This window comes from Neopsephotus bourkii, unplaced genomic scaffold, assembly GCF_033783945.1.
Source record: "Neopsephotus bourkii isolate Nb327-2 ecotype Australia unplaced genomic scaffold, CSIRO-AGI_Nbou_v1 NB_1723, whole genome shotgun sequence".
In the NCBI taxonomy this organism is placed as follows: Eukaryota; Metazoa; Chordata; class Aves; order Psittaciformes; family Psittacidae; genus Neopsephotus; species Neopsephotus bourkii.
Genome location: NW_026902197.1, coordinates 585013 through 606727, shown reverse-complemented (window position 1 = coordinate 606727; position 21715 = coordinate 585013). Strand labels below are relative to the sequence as shown.

The 21715-nt window shown below is 62.4% G+C and overlaps 1 protein-coding gene across 1 annotated transcript; it reads right to left on the bottom strand.

Moving 5' to 3' along the window:
• Positions 1–1205: 1205 nt before the first annotated feature.
• On the bottom strand, positions 1206–20129 carry ZNF710 (zinc finger protein 710). Its single transcript, XM_061376569.1, has 5 exons — positions 20025–20129; positions 3626–5036; positions 2773–2964; positions 2221–2395; positions 1206–1378 (listed from the first exon to the last, which is right to left on the bottom strand). Exons 2-5 carry the CDS (start codon positions 5006–5008, stop codon positions 1221–1223), a joined length of 1908 nt encoding a protein of 635 aa, XP_061232553.1. The 5' UTR covers positions 5009–5036; positions 20025–20129; the 3' UTR covers positions 1206–1220.
• Positions 20130–21715: the final 1586 nt, after the last annotated feature.

The window sequence follows — 21715 nt, the reverse complement described above, 5'->3', positions numbered from 1 at the left end:
TGCACTGGGGCCTCAATGTGGAGGGGGACACATGTCCACTGGTGCCAGCTCTGCCGTCACCACGAGAAGCCCCATCTCGGTGCTGCAGTCACCCAGCACCCTCTTGCAGGGGGGACGCGTGGCAGCTTTTTGGTAATGGGGCTGAGGTAGCGGGGGGGGACGGGACATGGCCACATTGTGCAAGGGGACCCAGGCTGGCCACTGCAGCCACGTCCATCCTTCCCAAGGGGGGTGCCTGCCCTGCCGGGAACACCGGGGCTGGGAGGGGGCACCCTCCAGAGCCAGGCTGGGGACGGGGGAGGATGCTCTGTGTGGGGAGCAGTGGGACCTGGACCTGTGCAGCCACTGGCAGTGTGTGCAGGGATCAGCTTGGGGGTCCCAGACCCTTCCCACTAGGACCCCATGGCAGGGAGCGTGCAAAGCCTGGACAGTGCCCCCAGCCCCAGCACCGCCACAGCTCCTCCTCCCCCCCACAACACCCAGAGCAGGGGATGGACCCCCTATCCCGAGGGCGCCCCAAGCACTGCATCCCCTGGGCCGGCACTGGGAGCGGCTGTGGCTCACCAGCAGGGCCCTGGTGCTGCTCGGCTGCCCCACGGGCAGTGCGCCCAGCTCTGGTGCCCACCCCGCACAGACCACACTGGAACACGGTTTACAAAGCACACTGGTTGGAACGGGAACGCGGTGGATGGAGAGCTCAGCCCAGCCACGCCGCACGTCTGACAAAAATAAATTACTTTGAGAGTCGCCCCAGTGCTGCGGGGGAGCAGGGAACCACACTGCCATGAACGTGCCCCACGGCCTGCAGCGGGACCCACAGCCCCTCCTGCCCCATGGGGACCTGGGGGCTGCAGTGCCAGGAGGTAGAATCAGAAACACGGCATTGTCCGGGATGCGCCTTGCCCTGCCGGCGTGTGCCACGGCGAGGATGGGGCTGGTCCTGGCTTGTGCCATCCCTGCTCCAGGCACTGCGGAGGGGGGGCAGGACCGCAGCGATGCAGCAGCAGCCCAGGACTGAGCCCCCCTGCCCCAGCTGATGGTGCCCCCGGCAGCAGGCGCTGCCCCTGCCGCTTCCAGCACCGGCGTTGGACATCCCTGGGTAGCCCCTCACCAGTCCCAGCCGGAGCCCCCATCTCCAGGGGCAGGGGTGCGGGCCTGGCCGGGTGCTTCACCTCCGCTTACCCCACACAGTCCATGCAGCCCCGGCCGCTGCTCCTGCACTACAACATGTTGTAGTACGCCATCTCCTTCATGGCCTGCTCGTCTGGGGGGTTGCCCACCCCCCCATAGCCATAAGAGTTCTCCTCCTCGAAGTCGTCCATCTCCTGCTGCCCGTCCAGCTCGGTATGGTCGGCCCCAGCCAGTTCCATCATGGGATCTAGGATTCAGCACAGGGACACCGATGAGGGACTCGGGGTAAAGCCCAAAGCTCCCCGGGAGCCACAGCTCTGCTCCAGCAGGGCACTGGCATCCGTGTGCTCACTGTCACATGCAGGGGCCTGCAGCGCCCATCCCACAACAGGGACAGGGACGCATCCTCCCCGCGCAGCCCCTGCCCTTGCACCCCTGCACTGGCTGAGTTGTCCATGGTGAGGAGGAAGGAAAAGGGCAGGAATGGGGGATCCTGCCGGGTCCCCCCAGGGCACGCTCGAGGCAGGCACCAAGCTGCTGGGAAACCAAGGGGATGGAACAGAGGAGCTGCTCTCCAGCTCTGCCCCCATGAAGCAGGGGTGGCTCCGCTGCACGGCTGCTGCCACAGGACCTGTGCTGGTGCTCCTGAGGCTGCGGCATCTCCTGTCCCCGCTCGGTGTCCTTGGGCAGGTACCGAGGGGGCAGCGGGGCAAGAGCAGTGGGATTTACCCTCCCACCCTGCAAAACCCTCGAGCAAAACCACCACAACGGCATCACGAGAGGGCACGGTCCTGTCAGGAGATGCTGAAGCCTCAGTGGCTCCTTGAGGAGCTATTTATTAACTTACTGTTTAATGAAGTTAATTATTAATATTAATCCTACCCCCGATCCCATTCACTACCTTTCTACAGAGGACGGGTGCGTGGCTGGGGACACGGTGATGTCACCGCGCGGTGCTGGCAGCACGAGGGCATCCTTTGGGTGACGGACACGAGGCTGCCCAAACCCACTCCTCAGAGCTGCCGCAGCGCACCCCAGCACATAGCCACAGCAGGGAGAGCCCCAGCCCTGGCCACAGCCCGCACCCACCTTGGCTGTCCAGGCTGATGTCCATCACGCCGTGCTTGACCTTCATGTGCCGGCTGAGGTTGCCCTTCAGGTTGAACTTGCTGGAGCAGTAGGGGCACTTGAAGGGCTTGCTCCCCGCGTGCAGGTGCATGTGTCCCAGCAGGTTGTACATGCGGTTGAAGGACTTCCCGCACACCTGCGGGCAGCGCTCCCATCACTGAGGGCTCCCCACGGCACCGGGACCCACCGCGACCCGACCCTGCGGCCCCCACTGCTCCACCGGGAGTAACGGGGCTGCTCCCTCCTGCCCGCTGCGGTGGGGGGGCTGTGCTGGTGCTGCTGGGATCTCCAGCACCCCTGGTGCTCATCAGAGAGGCACCGGTTGTCCTGGTCCTCCTCCATCCCCGGTGCCCACGGCGCAGCTGGGAGCCGCTCGCCCGAGCCAACAGAGGGAGGCATCACAAAGCCGCTTCCCTGCGGCCCAGCCCGGCCGGGTTTCTCCGCAGCGCACAGCACCAGGTACTGCACTAACCCCCCCCCCGGGTCCTGCTGAGCCTCCCGGCCCCCCCGTACCTTGCATTTGAATGGCTTCACTGGTGAGTGCACAATCATGTGGGTCTTGAGCGTCTGCTTCTGCACGAAGGTCTTGAAGCAGATGTGACACTGGTAGGGGCGGACGCTGGTGTGGATCAGCATGTGCCGCTTCATGTTGGCCTGGAGGGTGAACTCGCGCCCGCACACCTCGCACTTGAACTCCTTCACGCCCTGCAAAGGGGGCGAGAGCCATGGGCAGAGCCTGGCCCCGGGCAGGCAGCAGCAGCCATGGGGTCACTGCACAGAGCCCACCGGGGCTGGGCACGGCGTGGGGCAGGGACTGCGCTCCCCAAGGACGGCCTCCTCACACTAAGCTGAGCTCTGGGGCCTGGCGTGTGTGCCTGTGGCAGGAGGTGGAACCGGGTGAGAGCTCAGGACAACCCGGTGACTCTGTGACTGTTGGGGGGCAGATCTACCCTCACACCCCATCCGCAGCTGCCCCAGGCCCTCTCCTGCTGCCCCCTCCTCCTGTCCTGCAGGCGCAGAGGGCAGCACTGAGCCCAGCGCCACCCCTCTGCTGCCCCATGGCCGATTCCCTGCCTCACCCCCAGCCTCACCCAGCCTGGAAGTGTGCTTGCAGCCAGTACCGGGTCAGTGCTGCGGAGCAAGAGCAGGGAAGGAGCTGGGGCTGCAGGCGCCAGAGCCCATCCTTACCCATAGTGAAGCCCGTTCACTGCTAATCAATGGCCCCGAGAGGATGAACCAGGGGTGCCTCTGCCGCCCGCAGCACCCGCCCCCCAGGGCTCCGGGTGCATGGACACCTCCCTCCCCCTGCACCCGCATCCAGAGCCGGCACATCCCGAGCAGCACCCCCGGGTGCCCCATCCCCTACCTTGTGTGTGAGGGAGTGCTGCTTGAGGTGGTGGATCTGGCTGAACTCCATCCCGCACTCGGTGCAGACGAAGGGCCGCACGTTCTGGTGCTTCAGCATGTGGTTCTGCAGCTGGCTGCGGTAGTGGAAGGACTTGCTGCACTCCAGGCACTGGTAGAGCGTGGGGCCCTGGTGCGTGGAGAGGTGCCGCTTCAGCTGGGTGAGCGTGGAGAAGTCCAGCCCGCACTCCACGCAGACGTGGCAGCGCCCGCTCTCGTGCTTCACCTCGTGCGCCTTCAGCTCGCTGGGGTAGGCGAAGCCGCGGCCACAGAAGCGGCAGCTGTAGGGCTTGATGTCGCTGTGCAGCAGCATGTGCCGCTTGAGGTGGCTGGTCTGGGTGAAGGCCTTGCTGCACACCCCGCACTTGTGGGGCCGCGTGCCCTGGTGGGTCAGCAGGTGGGTCTGCAGGTGGCTGGGCTGCTTGAACAGCTTGCTGCAGTGCGGGCACGAGTGCGGCTTGATGCCGTTGTGGCCCAGGATGTGCGTCACCAGGTTGTACTTGGAGGTGTAGGACTTCTCGCACATGCGGCACTGCCAGCGCTTCTGCCGGTCGCCCGCCTCCACCAGGTACGAGTCGTCGATCTGCACGTTGATGTCCAGCCGGTCCAGCTGCGCCTTCTTGTTGCGCTCGCTGGTGGCTCCGGCCGGCTCCAGCTCGCCCGGCTCCTGCCACCCGCAGCCGGGCTCGCTCTTCACGGCCTCGGGGGACGCGGGGGCCTCGGCCTCACCGGGGGATGCGGCGCCGGCCTCGAGCGCGCACTCGGTCCGCAGGGCCCCTGCAGGGCCGTTGGCGGCACCGGCCCCACCGAGGCGGCGCTTGGAGCCCTGCAGCTCGAGGTGCCCGTGGCGGCGCAGGTGCCGCAGGCGCCGCGGCTTCCTGCCGAGGGCACCCAGGTCGATCATCGTCACCGCGCTGCTCTGCACCGCCCGCTCCGGGCCGGGCTCCTGCGGCGGGGCCCGACGCCCGCGCTGCCGCTCGCCCTCCTCCTCCTCCTCCTCCTCTGCAGGCACCGGCTCCTCACGCGGGGCCTCGTCCTCCGCCCGCTCGCTCTTCACCTTGGGCACCAGCCTCACCGGGGGCCGCTTCCTCCGCCGCGGGTGCTTCTCCAGCGGGGACCCTGCCTCCAGGGCGTCCTCCTCCTGCCCATCCCCGGCCACGGGGCCCTCGCCCTCCGGCTCCACCGCATCCAGCAGCTCCTCGCCCAGCGCCGGGAAGAAGCCGGCGGGGCTGACGGTGGCACCGAGCAGCTCATTCTCCGACACCAAGCCCAGGACCGCGGCCTGTGCCAGCGACAGCACCACCACCGCGTCCGTCTGCGTCCCGCACTCCGTGAAGCGATCCATGTCTCGCCGCCTGCCTACGCTGTCATGGCTGCGAGGGACACACATGGGGGTCAGTGGGGGATGCTGCTCCATTCTACCCGTCACCCCTCTCCTCACCACCGATCACAAACCCCGCACCGACACGGGTGTTGCCAGCATCATACCCAGCACCACAAACCCCAGCACGGCCCCGGGGGGCTCAGCTGCGCAGGGAACCAGGCTGTGGAGGGGCAGCTCGGCTCCATAGCCACTGCTGGCCAGGCTACTGAACCCCGAGGCAGGGATCTGACTCCTGGCGTGCCCAGAGCTCCCCAGCAGCACCCTGGGCCCAGGCGCTCATGCAGGGTGCGGGCAGCAAAAGGCCACATGTGCTGTTCCACCCCGTGGGCCTTGTAGGAGCGGGGAGCAGCAGTGAAGGGCACAGGGAGCTCCAGGAGCCAAAGCCCAAACGGGTCAGGAGAGGGCTGCGGGGTCAGTTCAAACCCTGGAACCGCCTCGGCTCTCCAGGGCCCCCTGCAGACGCAGAAGAGCTGCTGATGTCTCACTGCCTCCCACCAGCACCAGCCCGCAGCCAGCAATAGCAATCCAAGGAATTCCCACTGTAAACTACCCGGGAATCTGGGATAGCAAAGCATGGCGGAGCTGCGGGGCAGAGGGGAGCAGGGCAGGCACTGATGCAGGCACCTCGAGGATGCTGTTCCACCATCCAGCCCCATGCACAGCTGGTGGCTGCTGATTCAGGCTGGGAATCTGGGAGCAGAGACCATGGGGCAAAGCAGAGCAGAGTGAGCCAAGGAGGGGAGGGTGTGAAGGCACGGGCAGGTCTGGCAGCGGGGACGGGGAGGGACACAGGAGCTGCCAAAACTCCCTTCGGTTGTGTTCTGTGGGGATTAACCAACACCGTGAGAACGTGCTCCTGCTCGGCTCCCTCATCCCCCTGCAGTGAGGATGCCGAGGGATGCAGAGCCCCGTGGATGGGGTGCAGGGGGGCACTGGGAGAGCCAGCAGCAGATGCAAGCGGGGAGGCCGCTGCTTCCTCCCGCGGCTGGGAATGTTCTCCTAAATGTAATTACTTCTGCAGCTACAACAAAGAGGAATCCTGCGGGGGAGGTAAAGCAGGAATCAACCCTAAACCCGACTGCACCGCCAGCCCGGAGCACCCGCACGGGGCGAGGAGAGCAGCACCCACTCCGCAGGTCAGCACCGCGGCCCAGAGCCAGGCTGGTTACGGGCTGCGGGCAGGGCGCAGGCAGGGCACAGGCAGGGCCCCGGTGAGCCTGGGCTGTGCGCCCCCCGCTGCCGCCTCCGCTCCATCCCCCGTGGGAGACAGGGAGAAAAAGAAACCCTGCTCCAAGAGGAGACCGGGGGGGGGAGGAAGAGGATGGGGAGGAAAAGGGGGCGGGGAAGTGCGGAGGCAGCGAAACAAAGCAAGAAGTGGAGGAGGGCGGTGGTGGGAGGAAGAGGAGGAAGCCGCTGCCGGCACCAGGATCCCTTTTCCCAGGAGGCCCCCGGCGGCCTGGGCTGACCAACGCTGTCACCCGCAGCAGGGTGAAGGGCCCTCCCGGTGCCCCCCCCAGCGCACCACTGCCCGAACATCCCAGCCAGGCTGCAGGGGATGGGGAGGTTCCTGGTTCCCTGCTCCAGCTTCCCAGCCAGCACCGTGCCCATTCAGCACCTCCGTGCACCCGCCCTGCCCCACACCCTGAGCTGGGTCCCAAACGGGTGACCGGAGCATGGTGTGAGCAGTGCTGCTGCCTTGGGATCTGCTGCTGGAGCTGAGGAAGCTGAACTCATGGAGCCTGCTCCCGGTGCAGGCAGAGCAGCAGGTCCCTCTGCAGGTCCCCCTGCTCTGCCTGGGTGAGCCGAGCCCAGCTGGGAAGCTGGGAGAGCCTCCTCATTTGGCCTTGGGCTTTGTTCCCCTTCCTGGTTTGGGCAGTTTCTGGTTCCACGCACACAGTGTCCCAGCCCAGATCTCACTTTTCCCAACCACCACTTAGAACAATAAACATGCTGGTCCCGGTTGGAACAGGGCGCTCCCATTGATCCTGCAATGGCAGGTGCTACCAAGTGCCATGCAAGGACAACCAAGGGCAGCACAGGACCCAGCCAGCACCGCAGCCAGCTGGCAGCAGCCGGGATGGGAGAGGGGAGATGGGGCACAGGACAGGACCTGGCTGCTCTCCTCCATCTACAGCAGTGCCAAGGGGAGTCCCCAGCACAGCTCCAGGTCTCTGCCCCGAGCACCATGAGCTGAATGTGGAAGCTGATGGAATCACACACATACGCTCCAAGAACAGCACCGGTATGCTTTCAGAATCATTGAATCAACCACATTAGAGAAGCTCTTTAAGACCATCAAGTCCAACCATCACCCCAGCACTGCCAAGGCCACTCAACTCACGGCACTAACAGAACAGCATCTCAGGCAGAACGAAGCAAGTGGTGGATTCCTGCTTAGGGCTGAGCCAAAGGCCTCGTGTTGCACCATCCCCTGCACAGTTCCTGTGAGTGCTGGGCCCAAGGGCTTGAGGAGCCACAGGGGAAGTGGCACCGGGATGATGCTCCTGTTTCACTTCCCGCTCTCACTTCCCTGTTCTGCCTCCCCAGGTCGTGTACAGCTGGATGGAAACACCAGCACCCTCACAGGGAAGAGCTTCTGCCTAAGAGCTCAGCTCAGTCTCCCCTCGGGCAGGTTCAAGCCATTCCCCTTGGCCTCTCATTCAGGATTCTGTCAGCCTATCTTGGCACAACAGTCCCAGCACTGCTGCGGTGCCAGAGCACCAGGCCGGGTCTCCAGGATGCTGTAACCAGTGAACTCCATCCTGTGTGGAAAAGCAGCCCCATGAGGGCTGCATTGCCTCGATAACGCCCCAATCAACACATCATCTCCTTCGTGCCAACAAAAGGCACCAGTAACGCCCAGCATCAGCAGCCCATTTGTCACCAATTCACAGCCCTTCCGGGGGCAAGAATCCTGTGCAAAAATAACCCTGCTGCTGCCCCGGTTTCTCTGCACCCCCGGTCCCTGCTGACAGCAGGGCAGCTCCGGTGAGGTCCTGATGCCTTCGCCCCCCTTTCACTGCCCGCTCCCTGGGCAGTGTCTGTCTCTGCCTCGCTATGTACAACGCTGAGATCCCATTTTGAGGAAGAGCTGCCCCAAGAGCAACTCCTCCCCCTCCCTGGCTCCGGCTCTGGATGCTCCCAGGCTGACCCGGCAGGTTTTCACTCATCACTCTCCCATCCCTGCCCGTGGACCGCTGCTAGACCCGGACCCGGACCCTCCTCTGGGCTCAAAGCACCCCCTCAGCTCAGGCTTAGGGGCTCTGCAGCTCCTCTGCTGGAGGAGACCCTCACTCGCCCGCACCTCGCCTGCACGTGGAGCTCCACAGGCGCTCCTGGTGCCTCCGCTCGGGGAGCCGCGTGTGCGGAGCTCCCGGTGCCCCTGCCCGTCCGTGCCTCGACGCTCGGAGGCGGGAGCATCGCAGCGGGGCCAGAGCAGCGGCTCCCGTCCCTGCTCCCCGGGGTTGTGAAATGGGCTCCCTCCCACCCGCAGGTTTCAGCCCTGCTGCAATCTCTCTTCCACTCCCTGCTCTGCCCCGGCACACCCTGAGCATCCCGGCCGCCGCCCTGGAGCCATCGCCGGCTCCTCCCAACCTCCACAAGCTCATTTACGTGGCTCTCACCTCCTCAGGGGCTTCACTGCCGCTTCCCTCTCGCCCCACCCAAACCCCCTCACCTGGAGCCTCTCACACCAGGCAGCTCCCTCCGGCCGCAGCCCTTTGCCAACGGCCTCTTCCCCCCCCACTGCGCTTCCTGCGCATTTTCCGGCGCTGCATCAGACGGAGCCACCCATCCCGGGACCCTTTTCCCTGCGCTGGTTTCACCCATCTGCACCCCCCTTCGCAGCCGGGCCGCTCCGAGCTGAGCCACAGCAGCCACCGGTGCTGGGAATGGGACTCTTGGCAATAACCCTGACTGGAGCAGCCTAAACACAGCACATCTGGCTCAGGAAAACCTTGGTGCATGCACACGGGCTTTGCTCCAACGACCAAGATCTGACAGGGGAGACCAGAGCAGACCCCCCTGCTCTCGCAGTGCACCATCCTGGCTGATATCCCCTCCAAGGCAGAGGCTTCAGCTCCTGCAGACCCTTGGTTTCCACCAGGCTCCATTTCCTTCACTGCTCTCTACACCGGGTGAGCAGTGCCTTCACCACGTCCCCCAGCCCTCCCTGCAGGACAGGACACCAATGGTCCCCAGGGATTTGTGCTCTACCTTCCTGAGGAGCAGTGACCCCTCAGCCAGGGCTGCAGGAGCCTCCTCGCTGCCGCTGTGCTCCGTGCTCCGTCCGAGGTACGTGCAGGCAGGAGCGGGTGCCAGGGCCCCACGGGCACCGGCAGTGGCTTATCTCCACCTCACCCTGCACCCGTCCTCAGCATCATGGGCTGGAGGACAAACCCGACAGCACTGCGGGAGGACCTCAGGGATTTGTCCCCGCCAAAAGAAAACCAATGCTGTGACCAGAGCAGCACCCTCGGGCTGTCCCGTGGGGGCACAGAGCACCCCCGTACTCCTTGGCTTTGAACTGGTGCAGTGGTGAGTCCTGGGGCTACGGGACCCTCACTGTGGGACCCCTTTGCAGGACCCCCACTGTGGGACCCCCCTGCTGCAAGCTGACCGCAGCTCTCGGTGCATGGCACAGACAAAGCCTGCAGTGCACCAGGGTCAAACCTGAGCACAAATGGGGCTGAAGACGATCGGGTGCAGTTGAGTCCGTGGCGTGGCCTTGTAGGGGTAGGAGGCATTAAAGCTTTCCAGCCATTTCTACCTGAAAGTGGGTGATCAACATATGTGTAATACTTGGGAGATCGCTTTGATTTTGTTTTTTCCTTTCTTAAAAGCAGCTTTCATTTAAATTTAATAAAGGAAACATCAGTCTTTCATCTCCTCTTTCTTTGCTGTTCGCACATGAAGCTCCTCAAAGCACCCACCGAAATTTTAAACAGAAAAATAGGCTTTTCTTGAAAATCACAACTAAAACGGTCCCTAAAGCTGACCCAGGCTGTTTGTCCTGCAGCAGCCCATGGCAGAGCCAACACCAGCGCAGTGACCGCCACCACGGGTGAACCGGGCCGGAGTGAGGAGCCAAAGGTCTGAGAAACAGGAACTGATGCACGGGGCCGGGGGCTGCTGCCCAGCGAGCTCCGTGCTGAGAGGGAAATCCAAACTATTCTTAAAACCCCTCAATCCACGTCTCCACGTTAGAGACCACCTCCATTTCTGAAGGGAAACTCTTGTTAACGGCTCCTCTAGAACAAAGAGGAAACCTACTTGTGAGCTGATCAGAAAGCAGAACTGCTCCCTTCAGCTTTGGCTACGCAGACAAGGGAGGATGTGCGCCATACCATGTGTACCACGTCAAGTAGTTCGGGTGAAGTAGTTGGGGGCTTTGACACAACCTAATTTGCTGCATGAGACAGAACCACAGGATGGTTTGGGTTGGAAGGGACCTCAAAGCTCATCCAGCCCCAACCCCTGCCATGGGCAGGGACCCCTTCCACTGGAGCAGCTTGCTCCAAGCCCCTGTGTCCAACCTGGCCTTGAGCACTGCCAGGGATGGGGCAGCCACAGCTTCTCTGGGCACCCTGTGCCAGCGCCTCAGCATCCTCACAGGGAAGAGCTTCTGCCTAAGAGCTCAGCTCAGTCTCCACTGTTTCAGTTTCAATGACACCAGGATTTATCCTGCTCTGACACCTGATTTCCATGGGGAAACCCTTGCTCCACACATGGGAATTGGGCGCCGCTTTGCTCAGTGTTCTGGTCTGGGATGCTTGGCTGTCCTTGCCCACTGAGTACCAGCCCGGTGCTGGCACATGCGGCATCCGGGCTGGCATCGACTCAGGTGTCCACAGCTGAGCTCTGGCACTGCTGACACAGCACACACAGCACGTTGGTGCCATCCTCCCTGTGAGCAGGTCGCTGCTCTGCCCCCTCAGCCTCACCACTGCCTTTCATTGTCTGCCACGCAGCAGCCACATCTGGAAGGGGAACACCAGTACCGAGGCTGAGTGCAGGGAAGGGCTCCCTCTTCACCAGCCTCCAGAAGAAGGTCCCTGTGCTCGCTGGGAGCGGGTGCATGTGTCATCACTTCCAAGGGCACGAGAGGCTCCATCCCAGGAGCTCCAGGTGAGCAGAGTCAGCCGGTGCTGCTCACTGCAGAGCCGCCATCCCCAGTGCTCCCAGAGGCAGCACCCACCAACCTGGGGCATCCCGCTCCCCATCCTGTGGGAATTGCTCTCCCCCTCCACCAAGTGGAGCCTCCATCCCTCCCTGCCCCCAGCATCCTCCATCCCTCCGTCGCTCCCTCATTCTTCCCGTTTCCCTGGCAACGCCCATCTCGTGCTGGAGATCTGTCCCCTCTCTCCCTCTTATCTTCCTCCTTTCTCTTTCATCTATCTCCTAATCTCCTTCTCTATCCCAAACCCCCATCCTTTGCTTCCTTTCTTTCACCCTCCCTTTTCATCTCCTCCAACATCTTCTCCATCTCGGGGGGTACAATTATGTGAATCTCACTTTAAACAGAAAATAATCCACTTCATGAAGCGCCGGCCCTGCTCCCCGCAGCCCACCCGCACGGACAGGACCCCTGCCCATGCCCACGCACGTCACTGTGCTCCAGCACGGCCTCCCCAGCCTTCCTCAGGCTAAAAGTGATGGGGAAAAGGGCACTTGCTGGACATTAGAGACCCGATTGCACTGGTTGGGCCATGAAGGCATGAGCTGCCGGGGGAGGACAGGATCTGCCAGGGCCTGGGGGTGGGTGGAAGGAGCAGGGGAAGCCTGGATCACTCCCCAGGACTCCCGTGTTGTGATGGGCATCTCAGCAGGCACCCATCGGAGTGGGTTCGTTGCCACACGTGCACTCCCTGCACCAGGAAGCTGCTGTGCAGGGATGGACTGAGCCAAAGCAAACATCACAGCTGTGGGATGCAGAAACCTCCCAGAGAGGATGCTAATGCCCAAAGCAGCACTGGCGGGGAGGATCCTATCAGCCCCCAGCTGCCGCCCCTGGGGAGAGCCTGGAGCTGTGCTCAGTGGCACAGCAACGTCTCCTCTTCAAGGCTCTGAGCCTGATCCATCGGCACTGCTGCCCAAGCAGCTCTCCAGAAGCAGGACATTGGAGCTGCTGGGGGGCTGTCCTGGCACTAAACTGCACGTGGGGAGCAGCAGCTCTGGAGCAGCCTCATCCTGCTGAGCTGAGCGGTGTGACCGCACCAGAGGGAAGGGATGGGACCCACAGGGACCGTGTGAACCTCACAAGTCCATCAACCCCAAGTGCAAGATCCTGCCCCAGGACAGGCAATCCTCAGCACAGACACAGGCTGGGAAGAGGATGGACAGAGCAGCCTGAGGAGAAGCACTTGAGGGTGCTGGTTGATGAGAAGCTCCCCATAACCTGGCTTCAGTGTGACCCCAGGGACAGGGAGGCCTTAGGCAGAAGCTCTTCCCTGTGAGGGTGCTGAGGCGCTGGCACAGGGTGCCCAGAGAAGCTGTGGCTGCCCCATCCCTGGCAGTGCTCAAGGCCAGGTTGGACACAGGGGCTTGGAGCAAGCTGCTCCAGTGGAAGGGGTCCCTGCCTGTGGCAGGGGTTGGAGCTGGAGGAGCTTTGAGGCCCCTTCCAACACAAACCAGTCTGTGATAACCAGTGTCCAAAGGTGCAGGGTGAGCAGTGGCTGGGGTCGAGGGGCTGCTCCTGCCCGGACTCTGCTCTCACAGCACGGCACCCACAAACCTCCCCATGCTTTAAGGGGGTGTTCATCTGCACTTTGGGACCAGCAGTGCCCGTGGTGTGGTGAGGAGCAGGGACAATTCCCACCCCAGGCAGCCCTGTGCTGTCCCAGCTCACTTCAAAGGCTCTGCTCTGAAGCCTTGCTCTCCCTTGGAAAACAGTTTTCTGCTTTTAAGTGAAATAAACAGGGGAAGGAAGACTTTCAAGTTCCTCCTCGCTGCAGCGGCTCCGCAGCAGAGTCCCTTTCCTCTCCCAAAATAGAAGAGCTATTCAAAAACGATGCAAGGAGAAAAAAAGGAACTGAATAGAGGAAAAAGGAAAGAAAAAAATGGAGCCCCAAGGGGGTGGGGAAAAACAGAATGAAAAGACAGCAAAAGTAAAGAAAAGGGATGAAAAATAAAGGAGGGGGAAGAGAGAGACAGACAGAGAAGCTTTGAAAAGAAAGAATGCTCCCAGCCTGAATACAGTGTGCGTGAAAAAAAAGAGCGCTTGAAAAGAAACAGCCAGATGAAATGACCTCTCATTCAGCGCCCGTGCCAATCACCACCACAATGTAAATCCTTTCTTCTTTTCTGCATTCTCTCTCTTTCCAGCGGGGGCAGAGGGAAGAGGAAGAAAGGGGAGTTAATTCTCAGCATAGCAGAGAATAAATCTGCTCTTTGCTAACTCCCTGAAAGAGACGCGGAGCTACTTCCAAAAGCACCTCTCCCAGGAACCACACGCGGCTCTGGGAAGGACCATCCCCACCATCGGGGCTCCCAGAGGAAAACCCACCAGCAAAGAGCCAGAGCAAAGCCCTCTGTAGGCACAAGGGGGGCTGTGGAAAGCAGCCGGTGCCAGAGATCTAGGTCAAACCCCAAAGCCTGCATGGAAGGATGCAGGGTGGTTGTGATGGATACAACCCAGTTGTGGTCAAGGGTGGTCCAGGGCTGCCCCTTCACCCTGCAGACCCCAAACCCCTCCGCACATGGAAGTGGGTTCAGACCCTGCGGCCAGGAGAGGCCTGATGGGACCAACAAAGCTGTCCCACGTGTGAGCCCAACAGAGCATCTCCGCTGCCCTGGCACCGGTTAATCATAAACTGCCTCAAAGCAGAGCAATAAACGTGGCTGGAGCTCAGAGGAGCCGGCGCACAAGCAGGAGCTGGAGCACCCTCACAGCATAACCCTGCAAGGGGAGAAACAACCAACGTGTCGTGACTGAGAGATGTGACACCCCAAAGGGATGTGAAGCAGCCCCTCAGGGTGCAAGGGCCAAGGGAAGACCCCCCACTGCAGGATGCCAGGCTCACTTTCAAGAGCATCATTGCCCTTATCCTTGGGAACAGTTTTAATGCAGGTGCTGCATCCCCAGTCAGCTCTGCTGGGCCCGGAACACGGTCACTGTGGCTGAAGGGTCAATTAACACGTTCCCAAGTGAGCCAGCACCCACGGGACATCCATCGCCATGAGCACACCATCACCAACCGCAGTTTGCTCCTGGTATAGGGGAAAGATCCCCCATAAACCCTTGTGGGGCAGCGGAGCGCAGCGCTCCCAGTTCCAGTTCCTCCAGTGAAGGCTCTGGGAGGCCTCACACCATCAGCTGGGAGCAAACCCTGCGCTCAGCTGCAAACACCGCCCTGCTTTCAGACCCACGGGGTTTCAGATCCTGCTCCCCGCAGCTGGGAGGTGCCGCTGGGCACCCACAGTGTGGGAGAGGGGAGCGGCCGCGCAGCTCCAGGGGATTGCATCAGCTGCAGGGAGGTGGCTCCGGTCCCTGCCTGCACACATCAGGGTTCACAGGAATGGGGCTGACACCGCACATCCCCTTCACCTCCTCAGAGCTCCAGACAGGCTCCCGAGCACCAACGCACCGGCCCCATGCACCGGGATGGTCCCAGACCCCCAGCACGGGGCAGTGGGAACAGAAAGAGTCTGGTTCAAAACACTGCACTTGGCATCAGAGGAACAAAACCCCCTCCAGCGCCTGACCGAGGTGAAGGCTGTGACAGTGGCAGGCAAAGCTCCAGCCGGTGAAGTCAGTAACCGGTATGGAAAAACCTTCTGGCTCTGGGGCACGGCGCCTGCCTGCACCCCATGGCCCTGGTGACTGCTCTGGGCACCCTGTGCCAGCGCCTCAGCACCCTCACAGGGAAGAGCTTCTGCCTCAGAGCTCAGCTCAGTCTCCCCTCGGGCAGGTTCAAGCCATTCCCCTTGGCCTGTCCGAGGCCCTGCAGCTCCCAGACACAAGGAGGGTGGGAATGTTCCTACCTTGTACCCTTCTCCATCACCATTTTAACACAGATCTCCAGGGCCCGGCTGGCCACAGGCGTTTGCTTTTGTGTGACAGCCCCAGGGCCTGCTTTGACCCCCTCAGCCCTGCGTCCATCACAACCCACGTCACTGCTGTATTTCGTGCTCTCTCCTCTCACAGCCAGAAAGCCCTATAAATACACCAATACTCAGCTGTTGAAATAATTTGCTTATGTGTGTCCCCTGTTGAGAATCATAAACTGAAACCAAACCACTCAAACCCCCATAAATCACTTCCCCTGCAGACAAGATCTGCAGTTACCCTGACGGGCTTCACAAGCGTGTGCTGAAGGAGGAAGAACCTCGGCAAGGAGCCCTGAAGCCACCGGTGGAGAAAGGAGAAAGAGACGTGAGCAAGGACAGGAGCCTTCCACAGACAGCCATGGAGGAGGCACAACAGCTCCAGAGCGATGCAAGGGGCAGACCTGGGGGGGGGCAGATTGAGCAGTGCCTGTACAGAGCAGGGAGGTGATCTCTTCCCTGTGAGGGTGCTGAGGTGCTGGCACAGGGTGCCCAGAGAAGCTGTGGCTGCCCCATCCCTGGCAGTGCTCAAGGCCAGGTTGGACACAGGGGCTTGGAGCAAGCTGCTCCAGTGGAAGGGGTCCCTGTTGGAGCTGGATGGGCTTTAAGGGCCCTTGAACCCAAACCAGGCTGGGGTTCTGTGATTCTGATATTTAAGTTCCTACTTCACGCTGCCCCCATTTCAGAGGGCTGAGGGGTCAGCACTAGAACGCAGAAAGTCCTCTGCGAGGGGAGACTCTCACAATCCCCATGGATTCACATCCTGGTTAGGAACAGGAGCCCACTCCCTGGAATACCCATCCTTGCAACTCATTCACTCTTCCCAAAGGCACCTCAGCCCTGCATGATCCCAGTCCCCCCCAGTCACACTCTGCATTGCCCCGTTGCAGACAAGCAGGGCCGGGCTGCCCGTGATGCACCATGGCCAAACCCATGTCCAGGCTGTGCCGGGCGTTCAACTGGAGCTGCAGTGGGTGCCGGTAGCGGAGCCATGGTGCTGCAGTGTGGTGGGAGAGCAGCATGGCGAGGGCTGGGGGATGAGCTGCGGCAGCCCCAGCACGGGGCAGTGGGGACAGGCTGAGAGCAGAGGGAGGGAACTGACCCGGGAGCACCCAATGCATGTGGGGTTTGCCACAAAAGCCGGGAAGGGGCAGGGAGAAGGAGCCGGTGTGATGGGCCCTGCGGGACGAGCTCAGGAACAGGGGAACGGAAGGAGGGGAGTTCTGATTTTAACTGAATCCTCTCATTTCATCCCAGGGGCCATTTAAACGTTGCACCGAGGTTGCTTTTCCCACTCACAGAGTCCCAGAGCCATACATATCCCCGTTATTGGATGTTCTCCACCAGAACGTGCCTGCTCACACAGTGCATCAGAGGGATGCTCACTACCGTGATCCCCAACCACTGCCACCCCTGGGGGGTCTCAGACCCTTCCCCATTGCTCATGCTGTGACCAAGCACCCCCTGCCTGAAAACCTGGTGGCATTCCCCATGGCATCATCCCTCCTGCTGTATTAGAGAGCAGCATCCCATCCATCAGCACCTCCAGGCTGCATCCCAGAACTCCCCAGCAACACTCAGACCTGATTGATGACTGATTCAGTCCATTTATAGCCTTGGAGGGTGAGGAACAGTTACAGGTTTCTCTCCTTGGCAGGTCACTGCTCAGGTACCCGCAGGGATCCCACCATCGCTGTGCTCCACTGCCCTTTGCTCCCTGAGCATCACCTCTGGGCTAAACCTGGACTTCATGGACCCCCCTGCATCCCTCCCCACCAGCACTGCAGCACAGGGCACTCTGCCCTGCACCTCCCTGGTGCCTCATCCTCCCTCACACCAGCACACAGTAGATCCTGGGTCACTCCATGGTCCGTGCCACCGGATCCCACAGCCTGAGGCTCCCCTGTGCCCAGGAGTGGGTCTGACCATCCACCAGCCCCAGTTCCCCATTCCTTGCTCCCAGACCGGCACAGCCCTGGTACTGCTTTCCTCTCCCAGCCTGGGGAGGGATTTTGCCAGCTGCAAGTTAAAACCAACATCCTGGGCCTTTAAACCATCTGTAGGGCTGCGATGCTGCGATGCTGCTCAAGGCTCCCTGCAGTCCCCAGGCCGCAGGACACCCCTTGCTCCAGGTCAGCATCCCGCCGGCCTTTGGCGCTCCAGCACCCTCTGATCCCTTTTCATCCCAGGAACGAGCCTCAAGAAGTTGCACCTGAACTCTCCACAAGCTTTTCCTTGCCCTGCCCAAAGGAGCAACCCGAGCAGTGCCCATCTCCCCCATCCCCTGCTGTGGAATGAGACATGCCCAGGGAAGGAAGGAAGGAAGGAAGGGTGGGAGATGAGGCTTTCCTTCCCCCTTGAGAAGGTTCACAGTGATCCAGGATCTAAGCAAACAAGAGGCCTCAACCCCCACAGACACCTTCCCTTTCCCAAGCCTGGGATACTTTGTGGAGAGCACAGTTCAGGTGCTCAGAGGAGCGGGGCGATGGTGACGGGATGAGGGCACCGCAGAGGCTTTGTGCTTGCCAAAGGTTTTACACATGATGGATGCTTGCACGTTGTTTTCATTAGAAATAGGTTCCTGTCCCTCCCGTGCTGGGCAGAGCTGAGGGCAAAGACCAGGGGAATTTAAAACTCTGTTTCTCCCCCTCAATTTAAAGTCTGGGGGGGAAAACCCCTGTGTTACACATTGGGAACGCAGGGAGGGATCCCGCTCCTCCATCCAAACCAGCGCAGGAAGAGCCCCCGAGCTTCTCAGACACAGAAACGGCTCCAGCAGGAGCATCTTTCCCGGCTGAATTCCTGCCCCACGCCTGGGGACAGGAGGGTGTTTTTAGGGACAGACTAAGGATGAGGCAGGTCCCTCAGCCAGCACAAACAGCACCATGACACGTGAGGGAGGAGGAGAGCTGTGCATGGTGCTGGGGAGGAAAACGTGGGACAGGGACAAAGGGAAAAGCCTCATCACCAGATACAGTCCTCTGCCCCCAAGGTCAAGCTCAGGGACCTCCATGGGGACCACAACTCCTCCTGAGGGCTCCTGGCACATCCCAGCACCACCCTTCACCAACCACACTGCGCCAGGTATGCCCCGGGGCGGTATCTGGGTTGCCTCATGTGCTGCCCCTCGTGCTGGTGTGTCCCTGCTGGCAGGGACAGGAGCTGCCCTCACGGGTCAAGGGGACCCAAAACCAACGGAGGGAATACGACACTTCCAGCTGCACGCAGAGCAGGATGGTGGCAGCGCTCCTCCCTCTTCACACCATGTTTCCTGAACCAGTTTAGGAGCAAAAAACCTTTGGATTGAGGCCCAATGAAACCAACTGGAAACAGGGGACTGGAGGCCAAACCCAACCCTGCCAACGCCACACAGAACAGAGGCAGGGAAGATGTTCCAAATCCCTCTGCTGCAGGTGCCCACCTCTGATCCCCCAGTCATCTCCCAGGTTCAGGCTGGGGACATGTCCCAGTGGGCAGCAGAGCTCAGGTCATTGTGGTCTCAGTTACCAGTTCAGAGGGATGGGATGGCATTGCTGTTCAAGAGGGCATCCATGGAAGCCCTTTGCGCAGAGCCAGACTGGGCTCTGTTGGGGTTGGCTCTCAGCAAGGGGGATGCACAGGGGTCTGGTCCCAGCCCTGCAGCCCACAACCCCAGGCCCTCCAAGGGGATGCTGAGAGGAGAGCCCCTGGGAAAGCCAAGGCTGAGGAGCTGTCTCCAAGCTCAGACCCATTTGTTAAACTTGTGAGGCCAGCCCAGGGTACCTGCAGCAACCATGCTGAGACCAGCAGCACCGGAACATGCAGCAGCACCGGAACATGCAGCAGCACCGGAACGGCTCCGAGCAGCTGGTGGAGACCCCACCGAGCCGGGTTTGGGACCATGGTGTGGGACTCCGTGAGCTCACCCACTGCTGGACCAAGGCTGGGAGCCGGCAGGAGGTCAGGCTTTGGGATGTGCCTTCCCCTCCCATCCCAGCCCTGCCTGCCCACACAGCGTGCAAGGAAACGACTAATGATTGACTTCTTAATTAATTATAACTAATTTAACCAGAGCATCCTGTTGATTACAGGAGCTGCACCAACAGAGTTTCCCGAGCAGGGCCGCAGCAGACAAAGCAGCCCCCGGCCCAGCAGCGGTGCTGTGCCCCCTTCCGTGAGATCCCCCTGGGGCCATCGTGGGGCTCCAGCCCCGGGAGCTCTCAGGGTGCTTCTGTAATGGACCTGCCCGGTGGGGACAGGGCAGTGGGGACCCCCAGAGCCACCCCCAACCCAGTTCATTCCAGCCCCCGCCCCTGCTGCTGTGTGTGTGTGTGGGGGTCACACTGGGACCGCCGGTCCCCTCTGCCTCGAAACTGCCCCTGGCCTTGGGGTGAGGTCCAGGCGGGGCTCCCGGGCTCTGTCCCAGCCCTGAAGGGGGAGAAGCAGGGGCCGAGGACATTGGGGGCACCCCAGGCTGCTGTGGGCGCCCCTATGACACCCCCCGGGAACCCCCCCGGTTGATACCCACGTGGCCTCTCGGTGCCCAGGGAAACGGGAGGGGTTGGTTCGGGGGGGCTCCCCTGTCCCCTGTCTCCCGGTACCGGCCCCGCGGCCGGGCCCCCCCCCCCCCGCAACTTCCCCGGCCCCGCGGCCGCGGAGAAACTTTTGCGAGCGGCGACCGCGAAACTTGGCGGGGAGCGGGCACGTGCGGGGCGGGCACCGCCACCGGGACCCCCCCGGGGTGCGCGTCTGTGCGCGCTTCCCGCTCCCGTCCCGTCCCTCCCGCCGCCATCGCGCCCGGCTCCGCTCGCGGGAGGAGGTGGAAGGGAACGGGAAGGCGGCGGCTCCCCGGGGCCGCGGACCGGCGGGGGGAGGGAATGGGGGGGTTGGAGGGGTGCCCGTTCTGCTGCCCCCCTCCCCGGTTGGAGCGGGGGGTCCCGCGGCCAGGACTCACCGTGCGCTCCGCGGGGCGGCGGCGGCGGCGGGTGCGGGCCCGGCGCTGGGTGCGCAGGAAGGAAGCGGGAGGGACCGCGGCTGACGTGAGGGATGCGGAGCAGCGGCTCCTCCTCGCCCGGCCCCGCCGGCCGCCCTTTATCTCCCCGCCGTGCCCCCGCGCCCCTCCCGGCTCCCCGAGCACCGTGACCCCCCTCCCGCACCCCCTCGCCGGATCCGGGTGCGGGGAACAAAGCTGCAGGGCGCGGCTCGGCTGTCGGTAATGGGGATGGGGCTGTCCAATGGGCCCCCCCAAACCATCCCCTTCGTGGTCCTACCGGAGGCTCCTCGCCCCTTGGTTTGCGAGGGGATCTCCCCATAAAAGGATGCTTGGGAAGTCACGCTGCATCCAGGGGGAACCTGGTGGGCATCAACGGTGATAGGAGTATGGGAACCATAATGTGCGCCCCAGAAACCTTAGGGGGGTCACAGCAACTGGAAACGGCCTCCCCCAAGAAAGGGATGAGTGGGATTTGGAATGTTGGGGTGCTGGGGGGATGCTGGGCACCCCCAGATGCTGTATGGGGCTATGGTAGGTGGGAAAAGGTGGCAGGTCTGGGGCTGTACCGAGGGTCTGGGAGCAGCACCCTGGCTCCCCCTGCGAGGAGGACGAGGGCCTACGCCTTGGGATGAAGGTGCACGCCGAGACCGCTAGATTGGGCTGGAGCGGAGAGAGGATGCAGATTCTCATCTCCATGGAAGCAGGAGGAGCCGGACAGACGGATGGCAGCAGAGTTAGTGTGGAACCGCAGCCCTTTGTCTGGCAGCTGCTGCTCGGCTTCAGTTTGGGGTTTTCTTGCATTCTTAGGTGAAAATCACCTTCGAGCTGCCCGTGCCCGCCGCGTCCTGCACCCTCCAGCCACGCGTCCCCCGGCCCGTGGCTGTGCTGTGACCGGATGAGCAGAGACCAGGCCCGCTGGATGCAGCCCCTGCAGCCACCGTCCCCCCAGGTCGCAGCCGTGCCCCCCCTCGCGCCTCTCTGGGGCCCGGTCTGCCCCCAAAGGTGTGGGAGCACCGGGGGCTCGGACCCAGCCGCGGCGAGAGCCGCTCCTTTGGCGTCCCGGCGATGCTCCGGCCCCCCCGGAGGTTCGGGGCGGGCACAGGAGTGCCGGGCACTGGCGTGAGGCAGGAACGGGCTCGGCACGGACATGGGCAGTGCAAACCGGGGCGGTGGAGGTGGGAGCAGCCGGCAGCCAATCACGAGGGGGAGACTGCAGGAGTTACAGGAGCCTCAGCCAATGGGGACGTGCAGACACGATTCCGTCGCTGCGGCCGCTGATCCTAGAGGCACAGGGTCATTCCGCTTGGACAGCCCGTCGGGATGATCCAGTTCCCCCGTTCCAGCACTGCCAGGGCACCGCTGAGCCGTGTCACTGAGGCCTCGGCTGCGCCGTGTGCGCACACTTCAGGGTGACTCCAGCACTGCCCAGGGCAGCCTGTTCCAACCCGGACCCCTGGTGACCGCCCCCAGCGCCCCCAGCCCAGCGGGGCCAGCCTCCACCCCAGCGCTCACCGGGGAACAGCACCCACCTGGTGCAGCACATCACCCAGCACAGCCAATCAGAACACAGAGATTCAATCCTCACCCAGGACAGCCAATCAGAACACAGAGATTCAATCCGCAGCAGGTTCAGGCAATCAGGACACAGAGAT